Source organism: Vicugna pacos, chromosome 2 (genome assembly GCF_048564905.1).
Source record: "Vicugna pacos chromosome 2, VicPac4, whole genome shotgun sequence".
Taxonomy (NCBI): Eukaryota; Metazoa; Chordata; class Mammalia; order Artiodactyla; family Camelidae; genus Vicugna; species Vicugna pacos.
The window spans coordinates 40,325,615-40,342,405 of record NC_132988.1 but is presented as its reverse complement, the minus strand read 5'-3'; the positions used below and the strand labels follow the sequence as shown (position 1 = coordinate 40,342,405).

The 16,791-nt window shown below is 35.7% G+C and overlaps 1 protein-coding gene across 2 annotated transcripts in view; it reads right to left on the bottom strand.

The window, feature by feature from the left end:
• LOC102525260 (N-deacetylase and N-sulfotransferase 4) overlaps positions 1-16,791 on the bottom strand; it is a 230,211-nt gene that overhangs the window by 100,478 nt on the left and 112,942 nt on the right. For both annotated transcript variants that reach the window (XM_006217356.3, XM_072972719.1), the window contains 2 exons: positions 10,933-11,020; positions 4,110-4,264 (listed from right to left, as the gene is read on the bottom strand). In XM_006217356.3, the coding sequence (XP_006217418.1) occupies positions 4,110-4,264; positions 10,933-11,020 (243 nt within the window). The remainder of the gene's footprint in view (positions 1-4,109; positions 4,265-10,932; positions 11,021-16,791) is intronic.

Sequence of the window (16,791 nt, the reverse complement as noted above, 5' to 3'; positions counted from 1 at the left end):
AGTAAAGAAACAGGCATAGCAGCTATTGAAAGGTAGCCCCCTCTCTGTTCTATGTTAATGTGCCATTAATTACACTCTCATACTCCTTTTATTTTTAACTGAAATCTCTACATAGCTGATTTAGTGTGCAGGCCATTATGATACTTGAAGATTGTCCACAGTCACTCTTTGATGAGTTTGGGTTTTATGAGAGCATTTTAAATGTCAGAATTTTTCATATCATGAATATTGTGTGTTATTAAGAAAAAACATTATATAAAGTTCTTAAATATGTGTAGCATTTTAAAAGCAGACTTTAAAAACCTATGCCTTGATTTCAAGAATACTTCACTTATTTACTCATGAATAAGATTCCCAACTGTTTGACAAAATGTCAAAAAAAAGCACACCATTTTTGAAAAGTTAGCATTGAAGACAAAAAGTACTCTTTTTCCCTTCAGGATTTTTGGTCTGTTACTATTAGTGAACTGAAAAGGCCCCACTCATTTGGAGATTTTAATGCATCTATATGCAAAACTTAAAGCAACAAAACACATTTCGTACTCCCCCCCCCCAAATCTACTGTGGAATAAAAATAAATAATTCAGGTTTATCCTATAGGCATTCTCTCTGTGTTTGAAAAGGAGATGTCGGTTAGGTCAGGAACAATTTTTAGTAACTTTTTCATCAGACATTTTAATATTAGCTGATGATCCTTGTTCTCTTTAGCCTTAGTTTGTTTGTTGTCATCTTTGAAGTCTTGCTTCTATTTAGTGACAGCAAAAAACATTATTTAGCAAGAGAAAGAATTAAAAAATATTTCCCCCCACCCCATCACCATACAAGCGTAGCATCTTATAATGACCATATCTTGGCTGCCTGTGCAAATCGTTAGAATCACCTTCTATACAAATATACATGTACATGCACACACTCACATGGCATGTGTTCATGGATTAAAGATGTAAATATATATATATACACACACACATGCAACATACACATGTGTGCATGGATTAAACATATTGCATACATAAGTATGCATGGGTTAAGAAATGACCATACTTCATAGTAATAATGGTTTTTCTAACATAATGAAGTAAAGAAACACAGACAGTAAAAAAACACTCTTGCATATGTTTTTCTCATGATTTTTAGACATATTAGAACAGAAAATAAACTCTATCCCAAGAGAATTCAGAGAAATTCTACCAAAAAACACATTTTGATTGATTGCCTAATTTTTTAAGATATCAATATACAGCTATGTTATTTGAATCACTTTTGCAAATCTTGTGAGAACTGTGCTTTCCACTGATAATCCCTCTGCCAGCCAAGGTCATCCCAAGGAACAGGGAGGAATGTCAGCATGGAATAAGAAAGAGATTTAAACACTTTCGATTTTTTTCAGTATAAACTGGTCATTTAGTTTGAAAATCTCTTTCCATAATTGCTTCAGTTCCAGCTAGATGAGTATTTCAAGACATTCATTCCAAATTTGTGGACTGACGTTGTCAATGATCACGGAATTTTAGAACTGGAATTGATCAGTGGATTATCTGGTCCAGTGCTTTCGGTTGGCAGATGAGCTGATGTAAATTAATTACCTAAAAACTCTGTAGTTTCGAGAATGAAAAAGGGAATCATTACCATTTCAAGGGAGGAAACCGAGGCATGAAGACATTAAATGAGTTGCCAGCTGTGTTAGAACTTGTTACTAGCACTCAGGGCTCAAATGTAGCCTTTCCACTATCCTATTCCCATCTTGATATCATTGAGGGTTTTGAAGTGTCATCTGGATATGAAAAGATACTAATTTAATAAGAAAGAAATACATTTCCTGGCTCTCTGGACAACACACATAGTGTCATCCTATGCTTACAGTTAAAGATGGGGTTCTGCGTGTCACTGCTTGGAGTCCTGAGAAGTTTTATTGAGCTTAATACCAGAAGGAAAAGGACAATGTCATTTCAGTAGGTGTGTTTAACGGACTTCACTTTAGTTGTAATATTTTGATTATGCAACATATAATAAGATTTTGTTTTTCTTTTACAAAATACATTTATAGGTTTCAGTCCAGCTTCTAGCTACACTGACTAAACAAATGTAATTGTTCTGAATGGACCCCAAATAGCTTTCAACATTTCATTACAAAGCAATTACATCTGAGTCTTTCCCAGTGCTTTCAGCATGGCTTTTAAAAAAGAAATTACACAAACAGGTGAAATCAACCATTATGAAATACAATCTACATACCTAAAAAGCAAGGCTTCAGAGTGACAATGAAATGGGGGAGGTTTAAGCCAAATGATAAACACAGTTTATTTTCAAGGTAACCGCACTAAGAAAATTCAGCATGCATGCTCAAGGGAAGTTTATTTTTTGTAAAGGGAATATTTACTTACTTTTCCAATGTTACGAAGCAGTACAAAATTTGTTAGACATTCCCTAAAAGTAAGTGGAGATCAATCTCTTGTGAGTCCATATATTGAAAAATATTTGGCTTTGTAAAAGCAGGACTGAACTGCATACTTGTCTGGATTTACAAAGATCGTAATTCATTAACACCTACTGAATGTTTATCGCATGCCGGGCACTGCTCTAAGCACTTTATTATATGTATCCTCAAACAGTCCTCACAGGTAGTTGCCACGGTTGTTCTCGTTTTTACAGATGAGGAAACTAAGGCTAAGAAATTTTTGTCCAAGATCAAGCAGCCATTGATGGAAGGTCAGGATTCAAACACAGGCATTCTGGTGCTTGAGTCCATGATCTGAACTGCTCTGTATGCTACCCACACTTACTAGTAAGGATCCTGTTTATGTGCAGATCTGACCCAGGTCTGGGGATGTAGAGGTGGAAAGAGGGGTGAGCCATTAACACAATACCGAGGCACAACATTGTAAAATACGATGCTCATCTGGCCTTGGGTCTATGCCTCCTAATTTGACTTTTAAAAAATGAAACATGTCAGTAATCACACAGTGCAAATGAACTGCTTATTTTAAATGAAAACTTTAAGAAAGAGGTTTTAACTGGGGCTCAGGGTCTTTGGGGGATTCACAGACTCCTTGTGACAATCTGCCCCACCGTGTGAAGATGTGAGACTGTGCCTCTGAGTATTTTTCTGGGGAAAAGATTTCTTTCACTCGATTGTTAAAGGGATACTTGACTTCCTTGCTGTCTAGCACAGGGGTGGGCAAGCTTTTTCAGTAAAGTCCAGATACTAAATATTTTAGGCTTTGTGGGACATAGAATCTCTTTCGAAACTACCCAACTCTGCTGTTATAGTGAAAAAGCAGCTGCAGACAATACATAAAGAGAAGAGTGTGGTAGTGTTCCCAGAGCACTTTATTTCTGGACATTGAAATTTGAATCTGATATAATTTTTATGTCACAAAATATGTCTTTGATTGTTTTTCAGTCATTTAAAAGTGTAACTAAAAAACCCCAAACAAAATGAGCTTAGCTTGAGAACAATAAGAAGCAAGCAGTAGGCCAGATGTGGCCCACGGGCCACAGTTTGGGAAATCTTAGTCCGGAGCAGTGGTTCTCAAGAGTGTAGTCCCAGGAGCACGGGCATCATCTGAGAATTTGTTGGAAATGCAGATTCTCAGGCCTCTCGGACAATCAACTACATCTGAAATTCCAGAAGTGGGCCTGGCAGCTATGTTTTAAAAAAGTTTTCTAGGTGAAAAAAATGCTGCTCAAGTTTGAGAACCATTGGTCCAGGATCACTGCTGTAATGATTCAGTTCATCCATCCTTTCATTCACCCTGGCAACAAATGCTTTTCGAGAGGGCAGTCATCGTGCACCAGGAATACAAGGGATAAAGTACTCTTCTCCCTCCTCACAGAGGCAAGAATAATCCTTCCGTTGTAAAGCAGGAGATAGTAACTTTCTGACCATGACCTATTTTTTGAAATACACATCATGACCCAATACGTATAGACACACATGCCTGAAACAAAATAATACAAAGCAATATGTACCCTTAATACTTGTGATGCACTCTGGTAGCTTCTGCTGCATTCCATTTCTATTGGATTAAATCCAATAAATTGATTTTATAATCCACTAATACATCACAACTCATAGTTCAAAAAATCCTGCAATGAAATGTGCTCACCAGTGCAAATTCCTTGTTGAGAATCATCTGCTCAACTAAAGACGACTCATTGTGGAAGAGGTGGGGCTGCATGTGGCTCCACATGTGAGGAAACCACCAGAACTCATCCACAGACCGAAGCAAAAGGTCATCTCCTTCATCTTCCTCTTCGGTCCCTGTAAAGCATATAAAAATGGCATAAGTCAAAGTCTTGTATTAGCTGAAAGGCTACGTTTGTCAGATTTTTATTATTCTTCTTGCTACTGATGCATAAATCCAATTTTGTGTTGTTTTAATACAAGAAAAATGACCACAGCCTAAATGACATCAGGGGCAATGGGGCTGGGGGTTGGGATGGGGTGGGGCAAGTGCGGTGGTCCCAGGTGCAGATGGTTGTTTAATTTAGAACTAGGGCTATTTTATCACTGACATTGTTTATAATTGCTAGCATATGGTGGTAATAAAAAAAAAAACAGGCTGAGTTTTAGTTTATTTTTGTTTTAAATTTATCAACTGGTAATTCTCTCCTTTATTGCATATACAGGAGAAACCTGAAGAGAGATGAATATTCTTTTTACTGAAAAATATTTCTGCATATGAATCTAATACTGAGCTGAAAAATTTTTAATGTAACTGATGACGTTTGTTTCTGTTTTTCTGATTATACAAATATGTGATGTGAGCTTATTGAAGAAACATAGAAAGCACAGACAAGTGATACATACAACTCAAAAACAAAAACTAAACAAAAACCCCCAAACTATCTTCCAGAACTAGCCAGTGGAAACATTTTGGTATCTTTCATTAAATCTTTTTCTACTTATTTTTTTAAAAGTTGAGGTCTTATTGTATAAATACGTTTGTGTCCTTACATTTTCAACTTACCATTATAAACATAAACATAAACATTTCCCATTTTGATACAGACATTTCATAAAATGTAAACAATAAATCTATGAACACAATAGAAGCGGCTTGAGAATTTAAAACTAAAATATTATTTTCTCATCCTCTATTAGGAAAATTTGTTAACAATGCCCAATGCGTGGGAAAAAGCCATATGTCATGCCACAAGTGGGAAAAAAAGAAAGAAAAACAACATCAGCAACTTACTTCTAAGGGAATTCACTGTAACTATCCAAGAACACCATCACTGTATGACTCATACAGATTTTCTACAATTTTACAATATTCAGTCCGATTTAAAACTATTCTAAATTGATAGTATAAGAATTGAGTCCTATGTGGGCTCTAGATTCTTAACTAAGTAAGTACAGTGTGAGGTATATTTATTTGGAATATTTTTTCAAATTAGAATATGTTTTATAGATAATTTTATATTCTTTAGTTAAGTTGAACAAATAAATATTAAAGATCTTTCTTTTTTAAAGAGTCTTCCTCAAATATTCCGTTTGTGTGTGTGTCCTATGGTACATACTGCATGGATCATGTAGTAATGCCATGAAATGGTTAACACCTGCATTTGTAAGGCACATATGTGATCTTGTACATTTAACTTCTGAGTCTTGGTTACCTGGTTTAAAATGCGGATATAAATGTCCATCTCATAGGCTCTTGTGAAGAGTCAATGAGATCAATTTATTAAGCCACTTAACATTGTGACTTGCAGATAGTATGCACTTCATAAATGTTAGGATCATTTTCTTCTTAAAAATAAATCTACTGGCTTATACCTGCGGTGTTCTAAATTTACATACTTTTACACATTCTTAAAAACATTGCTGGCCTAGATGATTAAATTCTTAAAGTCTGGATCCCTTTAACTTACATTGTCTCATGCCACTTTCCCAGGAGAGTAAATAAGGGAATAATTTAGTTCTGTCTGTGTTAATATATAGTCAGTGAACTTTAGAGCCTTCATATGTCTGCTTAAGTGTGTGTCAACTTTTGTGTGTATTTAAGCGTAGCATCCTTCCTGGTACGTAGTTCACAATCCATAGTTATCAAAAGGTGGAAGGACCACCAAGTTTAATTAGCGTTTTGGCACTATTACTACTGTAACAGTTGCTACTAAAGGATAAAGAAATATTAGTTTTGAAAGTGACAAAGTCCTATGAATAAGATGAACAGACAAAAATTCTTAATTTTTGTTAACTTGAGCCAAAATTGTTAGCAATATAGACTTACAATTCATTAAGCTTTAATATATTAAGAATTTCAAATACTGAAATCCAAATGAAAGGAAGTTTGGCACTTCCTTCAGATAGATTTAAGTATGAATTGTTTATACTATAGACCAAGTGTTTCTCGTGGTCATAATTTAGCAGACTAAGGCGTAAGTTAGAAAGAGCTACTTTATGTCACTTGTGATGAATGAATTGATGGTTCTCCCACAGTTCTGTTGTGCTTTGAATATAGAATGTGTGAGGAACGCTTCCATTCACTTTGAACTCTACAGATTGTTATTGGAAGAGGCAGGAAGCACATTATGCATACTTGACCAGGAAGGAGGTCAATTACTCAATTTAAAGAAAAATTTTTGCAGACTATTCATATAAACAGATGCATGACTGATCATAAAATCTTGGTAATTTTTATACCAGAGAGTGTGTTAATTTATAAGCACTCCCTACAAGGTTAGAAGTGATATTTAAAACCTCTTTTTTTTTTTTGACTCCATAGATTAATTTCCCATCAGCCTTTTTCTCATTTTATACAGGTCATATAATTCAAAGCCACATAAGGCCAGCTCATGACACTAGAAATTGCTTAATGAAAAATATGACATTAAGTCATGCTGAGAGACCAAAGCAGAATTTCAAATGTTTTCAAATCCAACTAAATGAAAATATGAAAGTTTTGACTCACTGTAAACATGTATTTTTCTATACCTAATTGATGTTTAAATGACATGTGAGAATATAATTTGTAGTTCATACTTCACTATATTTACCACTAGTGCCTGTTCATTAAAGGGTCTATGTTAAAACTGAGCCTTTCACTTCTAACTTGGTCTAGATTCAAACCTACATCATTATTAATTAAAAATATGATAGTTTTTGCTCTCATTTAAAAGTTAAGTCATTTTTCTTTTTTAAATTGAAGTATAGTCAGTTTATAATGTTCTGTCAATTTCTGGTGTATAGGACAATGCTTCAGTCATACATGAATATACATATATTCGTTTTCATATTCTATCATTTTACTTTCCTAATTATCAGAGGATAGCAGTGTTTTAATTCAGAAATAAACTATCGAAGAACTCATTTTTTTGTCTCCCCTCTTGGAGAATATGCGCTATGAGAAGATAGTGTACTTCTAAAAGTTTTAAGTCTGCCAAAATAAGAATAATTCTAGCAGGATCTGAGCTATAGGTTAGTTTCCACTAGGCACAGTGTGACATTAAAATTAGAAACATAAAATTCCAGTGCTGCATTATTGCTTTTGTACAAATGTTTGTCTTATATTTGCTACTATATATGAAAAATTATAATCCCTAAATGGCAAAAAGACATTTCTAACTTTCTTTGTACACTGAACCTGGCACAGGTTCATATTGGTGAGTATAGAATAATTTTAAACAGCATACTAAATAAAAAGAATTGTTTGGTAATGAAAATTGATTAAAAGTTATCTATAGTTCAAAAACTGAGAAACAGAGTCATGTGAATTGTCCACTATTTTTGATAGTACTTGATTTTTATACAAAAATACTTTTAAAACTCATAATAATAAACACATAGCATGACATGTGTCATGTAACACATGTAAATAAGAGACATGTACATAAGAGAGATATTATTATTTTTCCCATTTTGGAGATGCAGAAATTGAGGCACAGAAAAGTAATCTGTTTATGTTCACATAGCTAGTGAAATGTCAGAGCCTGGATTTAAACAAAAGCGGGCTGTTTCCAATGTCTTTTTGAACCAATGTTATACAGAAAAGCGAAAACAAAAACAAACAAAAGAGAATGAATGTAACACTGCTTTTTTCCGTTATTAAAAGTTGATAGTTTTATATAAAGGTCTATTTTCTTGTAAAATGAACTCTCATGGAAAAAGAGCAATATTTATCCAATTTGCAAATATTATATATGAGGTAATTGCTTGAGTCATATTCAATTTATTATCAATTACAAGGAATGGAACTGATTGTCACTGGAAATCATGTCCTACAAGAAATATTCGCAGCCCTTCTTTCCTACAAGCATCTTAATCCTGTCATAGCTCCATTTTTCACCTGAGCTTTCATTGTACAGTTCTAATCAAGCTTTAAATATTGCCAGACTAGAATATTTGACTCTGAACTCCATGCCTTTATTGTTTTACTTTTAATCAACAGTATGTCTTTCTCCTTTCAATGTGGCGCCTGTGAGTGACTGCCTTTTGGGGAAGGCTTAGTAATACGTCCTTTTTTGGGTGAGATTGTTTTTAGCGTGTGAAGGACAGAGAAACTGAACAGGAAAGAATACATGGGAAATACAAATAAATGAAGCGGCCTAAGAATGCAGAATCTATCATTATTGCACTGGGCATATGTGATTAAATGTCCTCAGAATGATAAGGCTCATCAATCAGCATCTTCGTGCCCTGGGAAATTAGGTCATCCTGGGAGAGAGCTGAGACAGGCATTGTGACAAGGCCATCTTCTCATGGTCACACATCCCAATCAAGCGCACAGGTAAGGGAAGCGCTCTTCTGATTTGTCAGCCTCCTGATAGTGAAACCTCCATATAGGAGTATGATTAGACAGGGAAGAGGCATGCCCTCTCGATAGTGGGTATCATCAGTGTTTAACTCCACTGTGGAAGAACCGTGATATCCTCGAGTGAATAAATAAGTACTTAATATAGTATGATTGCACCCTTGAAAAATGTTATGGACGCATTTCAATGATTCTACACATAATATAGCAAATCAAATAAAGTTTCATATTTATGTGAAGGTAATTAAACGTCTAGGCCTTATATATATATATGTATATGTATATATACAGTTTAGTCTCTAAAATGCACTGTCAGCACAGCATAACAGAATAGAGTGCTTCTCCCATTATTTTTATTAGGTCAGTACCAACAGAAAGTGTCAGTAAGGTCCATTTAAGAGATGCAATTAAAATGTCTTTTTTTGTTGTTGTTGTTGTTGTTTGATATCCTCCTCCAACAACCATCCCTGTGATATTAGCTAGTGTGCTGTTCATTTCTGAGTGGATGTGTGGTATGAACATGTTCAGGAAAAAGAAATGGGAAGTGTTATAACCTGCTATCAATATTAACTCTGCAAATGTCTGGCAGGTTTAATAGGTCTCAATATGAAAAGCAAATAAAAGCTGAGGCAGTTATCCAGATATATTTCAGCCAAAAAAATGACTTTACTTACCCTATACGGCTATTTAAGACAAAATAGTATTGTTTGTGTGTGAATTCCAAATAATCCCATATTTTTCCCCCAGCATGAGGAGATACAGCCTTAGAGTTATCTACTTTATAACTTCATAGTCAATGCTTCTTAGGTCTGAACTCATTTCTTGAGGGGGCTTTTGAAAAAGATTTACAAAACCATGTCTATTTTCAAAATCGTAAGCTGGAATTGCTTTGCCTGTGCAGATATGCTGACCCAAATCTTTTTCTGCAAAATGTCCTTTTAAAATATGCAACGATTTGATTTATCAACTGGTCTAAATACAAATTTTCCTTCTATTACTTTAAACAGTTTCACATGTTTCAAAGCAGGAGAAAAAAAGCATAAAAGAAAAGCCAGTAAGACATTGCTGCTTCAATATTCTAAGAAACCATGCTGAGCCTATTTGGGTAAACATTAAAAAGCCTCTTTGGGTAAACGAACTGCATTTATGATAATTAAAGACTACCTTTGCATGGGAATTTTTAATGAGTCAATAAACTGCATGCACGCATAGAGAATACTAGGAAATGTTTTCACTAAGATACTATGAAGTAACAACAAGGCAAAATCCTAAACAAAGCATTTAGCTTTCACTATAGATTCAGAAATAGGAACAGATAATAGGTATTGCCCTAGTACAGGCTCTGAGACACCACTTTGTGCCATTTTTGTTATTATTATAAGACAATCACTTTTACGCACATACTTTTGTCTATACTAGTGCCTGACATTATAACTCTGCTCCTCAGAAAATGAGAGTCACATTCTGGAGGTGAAGATGGGTAAAGAAGTGAGAAATATCAGAACATAGAGTAGTGCAGGAACACTAACCACGTTCTGAGAATTTGTTGAGAGGCTGAGACTGAACAGAGGTGCAACTGTGACCGGATAAATGTGGAAAGAACTACAAGACTGACTGTGATGGGTTTAATGCATGTTGGGTCAAGTCATTCTAATATTTTTAAAGAAAATCCTGCAAGGGATGGTAACTTCAGCAAGATGATTCTGAAAATCTAGTAAACTTCTTTGGGGCTATAAAATTCCTCTCTCATCATCAGATATTTTACAAAGGAAAATAATATATACAAAATTGGCTGTCACCTAGATTGTCCTAAAATTTAAAAACACTGTCCATTATCATTATCACCATTATTATGCCATTGTCGTCATCATCATCATCATGGTCACCATGCTTCCTACTTAGACTATGCTGACACAAGATTCACAGACACATTTAGAACAATGATTATAGCTTCTTTTACTGAGCTGACAAAGTCAGTTCTTTCCTCTTTTGCCCATGATTCTAAAAGTATTTGCCAAAGTAAACAAACTCATTGATTTTGGATTTGGCCACTCATAATGCACCCAAGTTTTTCCCATAATCGGTCTGGATACTCCATTTCTCCTACTTATGCAACATTAAAAATCCCCTCTCCTAGTTATATGTAGCTGCCTGAGAACACAAAGCTCCTTCTTACCTGTGTGGTAAAACTTCCCTGAAAATCCAAGGTTGAAGGTAAAATTTGCAACCTGAGTGCGCAGTAAATTTTGAGTCTCTAGTAATGCCTGAAATAAATAAGAAATTAACATGATTTTAGAAAAATAAATATGAAGCTTTGGGATGCCTCTTTTTCAAATGTGATTGCATGAGTGAAACAGAATAATGTGGGCTTTGTTGCTTTTTGGGTGTTTGATGGCTACTGTTATGTGCTATTCATATTTCAGGTACTATAATCACTATTGTTATTACTTTTATTGAAGGTTACCAAATTATGAAGCGGTTAAGTCCTAAGCATATTATAAATTGCTGAGAGGCAATTCTCTAACCACACAGCGCTGAAATCATTTTTCATTTCTGTGTGAGACATTTCTTGAATTTCTGATTATTATACATCTTTTCCTTGGGGAAAATATTTCAGAATTGTTGGATGAAGACAAATCTTGTATTTGTTGGTAAGAGATAGGAACATAACTTTTGTTTAAGTTGCAACTGAGTGTTTTATTTAACCGTGCTACCTCTCCTGCCATTTTTAAGGCACAATTATTGAGTTGAAAGCTTGGATTTTTAAAAACTAAAGAGCAATTTGTATTTTATAGGGTGTTAACTGCAAATCTTGAGATATGAACAAGGAAAGGACAGGTAGGAATAAGCAATCCCATAGAGAATTATTCTCTAAATGTGGCAAACATTTTCCTAATTTCTGATTTTAGAATTATTCTATGTGAATTCCTTGTTTGTAGACCGGATAAGAGCATACCAGTAGTCTCTGCATCAGAGTTAGTCCTGTACATTTTCTGCCAGTCCTTCCACTGTTATTATTCGTATGTCAATATACGTGGTGTAATTCAGAACTCTCTTATCCTTGGGCTTTTTAGTTTGCTTACTGATTCAGAATGCTTTTTTCAATTTTTTAAATGGATTTTTTTAAAGGAGGCTTACTTTGTTCTGATGGAAATGAGCAACTCATTTCAAACCAGAGATTTACAAAGACTGATTTTTAGTTACTGCTATCCATCTTTTAAGGCGAATTGCCAGAGGTTTAGACAATGTCTTTTGAGCGTAAGTTATGGTAGCTAAGCATTTGCCTCAAAAATTTGTGAACTTAACTTTTTATTCCCCCAGAATTAAGAGGGCTGTCCTGAAAATTTGCAAAGAAAAAAGGAGAAAGAAATGACTACATAATTAACAGGTTGTATGATAAGCTATGTAGTCTATGATTATCCAAGATTACAGTTATGCTGGGTATAATCCCAGCCGATCTTATTTAAATATTATCAATTAAATAGAAAAAGGAAAAAATAGACTATTAGTTTGACTCAGTTATATACACTATTTTTAAAAAGTTCTCCCCAAAAGCAAACTAAATACTAAAAAGAGTGGAGTTAAAAATAAAACTACTGAACTAGTTGAGCTTATTGGTAAATACTGTGGAATATAGCTTTAAAAAAAATTCATGCCTCTTTTTCTTAGCGAGTTCCTTTTTCTGGCTTTCTTGTTTTGTTCAATGAACAGTCCCTGAGCTTTCATATCTTGCAATAGTTGTTGTTTTTTTTTTTTTAAGTTCTTCCTTCTCCTGTTCTCCTCACCACTCCAGCCCCATCTGCTCAACGTTCTACCTCTGAGTTTTTGAAGTCATTCTTTATTCCACATTTACTTATCCACCATCCATCATTAAATTCAGTACATAATTACTGTAGGTGGACAGAGTGTTGGGCTTGGCCTGCACAGCCTCTGTAAACTTGGACTTCACTGACGAGAGAGGGACAAAGAGATTAAATAGAGGGTCACACAGATGTGTAATTACAACTTGTGATAAGTGTGCAACAAAAGAAATCTAGAGCATGTTGTGACAGATGCAATAAGCAATTTAATTTAGACTGGGGAAGTGGCCCACACTTGATGCTTTCTTTGGGGCAATCTAAGTAAAATCAAACAGTCTCCCCCCACCACCCCAATCAACTTGCCATCACTTTAGGCAGGCCTCATTGTCTTTTTCTTGGACTTTTAAAACACTGTAGGCTGCTAGCCATATTCTCCACTTCCTCTGCTCTACCTTACACTCTGCAGTCCTGCTAACATCCCAAAGGCAGTCAATGCACTTCACCCTTGAGGTCAGGGAGGCCATTCAGTAAATGACTCAACTTTGTTGGTCATTTCACTACTCTCATCTTTTCCCTTATCTGTGAAATGGGGTCATGCTTAACATTTGCTTCACACCATTACTGAGGGAATTACATTGCATAAGGCATACAAAGTGCTTAGCTAAGTGCCTGGTACTTAGAGCTCAATACATATTGTTAATGATCACTTAAAATGTCATTCTCTTCCCACCAATTAGGTATCAGCGGTGCCCCCACATTTCCAATTAAACTATATGCACTGTTGTTTCCCCCAAATCACCCTGTCCACTGAACTATTCCCCATCTCCTACCTTTTTCTATGCCTTTCCTCTGTTTTCTTTTGTTTTTTTTTGTTTGTTTGTTTTTGCCTACATAATTAATAAGGCATGACTATATACATACTTTGGTATAGGGTAATGCTTTCAAAATTTCCAATCAAATATTTAAGGGTGATAGTTTTTGTTTGTCGTTCTTGTATAGTCTTTTTTATATTCAGTAACTCAAATATAAATGGTGTCTTATTTATCCTTACAAGATCTTGATGTGGGAATCAGAAGAGGTTACATCTATACTTATTTTCCAAGAGAAAAAAAAATTGCTTCATGGAAAGTTTAAATGGCCCACCCAGATAACACAAGGAGAGTGCCAAAATTGAACATGTTTGCCTTAACATTTGGTTCAACCTTAATAACTTCAGGTCTCACTACAAAAAGTCGGTATGGCCACCCAAGATGAAACAGATTTGGGATTTCATGAACTTTTGTGCCGAGACTATTTGTCAGTGTACAAATGAAGATGAATAGGACTGACCCAGGGTGAAAGCATGAAGCTTTTGAAGTTTGCCTTTGATAGTTTCTGCCTCCCTTCATGAATACTCTTTCCTCTTAGAGGCAATCTCCATTCCTTCAGGAATCTATTCTCTTCCTTTTTTCTTTTTTCTTTTTTTTGTGATAAACTCTTATCGCTACGCAAAGAGGAAATTGTCTGATATAATTTATAAATTGACAAACATTATTATACCAACATGTTAAGTCTTCTAAGGAATTTCTTATTGAGCAGTTTAGCTATGATTGTGGGATTGGTGAGTTAACTAAGGTAGAATGAACACATGCTTCTCATAATAATACTGAAGAGATCTGGGGGTCTGTTGTGGGGAGAAAGGTTTGGGGTTTGGGGATCCTTCTGCTGAAATCATATTCAGTTTGAAGAACGACTTGCTGGGCAGAAAGACATCATGTTTCAGAACAATTATCTTCTTGTCTTTCTGCCCATCACCTAAGTCTCTCAGTGCCATCTCTCTTCTCTCACTTAAGTCTCTAGGAAGCCAGGAATCTGGAGCTCTCTAGGCTCTCTTCCTCTTTGTGCCATCATTCACTCATCTATCCATTCAAACAATACTGATAGAACCCTGGCTTCCTGTTTTAGGCACTCTTCTAGGTATTAAGGACATGGTGGAGAGTGGTAACAATATCTACCAGAACTGAGCTTTTACAAGAGTATTGTTAGGTACCCTTAGATGCACCCCACTCAAATTATCTCTTTAAATCTCTCCATGATCCCTTTATTAACTCAATCTTACAAGTGAGAGAAATAAGTTGCTGAGAGCCTAAGTAAGCTACGTTAGGTTATGGAGAGAGAAGGTGCCTGGTAGACAAAACCACTAGGTTTGTTGCTCTCACAGAGCTTACATTCTTTTTAGACACACAGTTTATACACATGGCAGATCAATCAAATCATTATTTAATTAATATTCATATTAGTGATGCAAAATTAATCATCATACAAGCTATTATCGAAACTAATACAACAGAGTACCTGCATTTTAACGGGACGGGCAATGAGGACCATGAAGGTCTCCCTGAAAAAGTGGCAGTTTCCTTCAGAGAGAAATGAGAAGCCAGTTATGCCCAGAACGGGGGCTCTGGGGGTGTGCTCCTGGCAAAGGGGCCAGTGAGAACAGGGTTCTGTGTCAGGAATGACCCTGGCATCTTCCTAATACACCACAGTCTACTTCACCTCACATAGGATATGATTTACATTTTAAATTGATTCCTCTGGCTACTTGCTGAGAATTAATTGTAGGAAAACTAGAGGGAAAACGGAAATCATTTAGGAGGCTTTTGTAGTAGTTCCAGTAAGAGAAAATAAAGCTCCGGCTTCTACTGGTCATACTAGGAATGGAAAGAAGTAAAGAGTGTAATTATTGATGGACTGACGTGGAAAGTAAAGTGGAGTGATTTCATTAGTGATTCAGATATCTGATATTCATTCAGTGAGGTGGGGGAAGAGTTGAGAGAGGTTTTGAGGGGAAAAGTCAATACTTCCATGGCCACACTAAGCATGTCTTTCCCACAACAGGATGACTGTGTTGCGGAAACCTCTACCTCCCCCCTAACAGGAGAAACAGAGTTTAAAGTCCCACATTGTCATTGCATTCAAACGTTGGTACCCATGGTTGGAGGTAACTGCACAATGAATGAATATAGTAGTAAGGGGAGTGGTCTCATAGTTCGAGGAGAGCTTTTTGAATACCGAGAGGTTAAAGATACATGCAAAGAGAAGAGAAAAATTGAAAATTAGTTTGACCTTGTAATATTAATTCATGTCACGTATGTGAAGAGATGGTATTTTCTGCTTGATTATCAAAAGAACACAATGAAGGTTATAGAAATCATTAAACCTGAAGTGCATTTACAATGCTGTAAATTTTATTTGACTGTATCAGCAAAGCACTCCATGTGTCTTTGACTTCCTTCCTGGTGGTTGTGGATGGTTTTGTCTTGTGCCCTAAACTTTGTTATGGAGGAATGCCATTGGCATCTCTATGTCCATAGAATTCTAAGCCACTGACTGTGGTCCATTCTGAGAGTATGTGAGACGAGCTTCTGCTTCTCTCTCTGCTTAGCACTCTGGTTCTCTCCCTGGGATCAGAAAAATTCCATAAATGTGGTGAAATACCGCCCAGTTCTTAATAAGCCCGGTTTCTCTTCAACTGGATTCTCAGGTTCAGTCCACAAGGGTCATCTTAAACTATGGGTGTGCCCTGTTTTCTGTAACTCTGTTTCTATGTTTTCATGTTCTACCAAATTGATTGGAATTTTGAATCAAATATGAACTCGTATGACCCTTCAGAACCACTGGCTCTCCTTTATAAGTTGGTTCCTTTATTTCTCATCTTCAATTATATTATTTAATTTACTTCTCTATAAGCTTTGCTCCCAAGTCTCTATTGTGGCCTACAAGATTTTTTTGAGTTGTAAAAAGATACATATATATTGTAACTTTAGAGTTCATGGTTCATGTAGCATGATTATTTCCTTAAAAGAATGTTATAAAATAAAAACAAAAATAATCATCTCATTTTCCCTCAGCCCAAGTGTTTAAGTAAATGATAAAGCAGTAGTAAGATAGAACTGTCTTATATTAGGACTTCTTGGGGGCTGTGGAATGAAAGTGGCCGTCGTAAGCCCAAAGACTGACAGATGGCTTCAGGAGTCATCAGGAATCAGAGAGCAGGCGAGAAATGCACCTGCACAAGGTAACAAAGTCAAACCTTTATTAGGTGAGGATGGGAGCAAAGTTATTTATAACTCAAAATATTTCCAGAGATTCTCAAGGAGGATGTGCACTAAACTGGGCCCCAATTCTCTTCATGTTAGGTTGAAACTTAAAAATGTAACCTGAATCACCCCACATAGTCCTGATTTCTGTGTTGG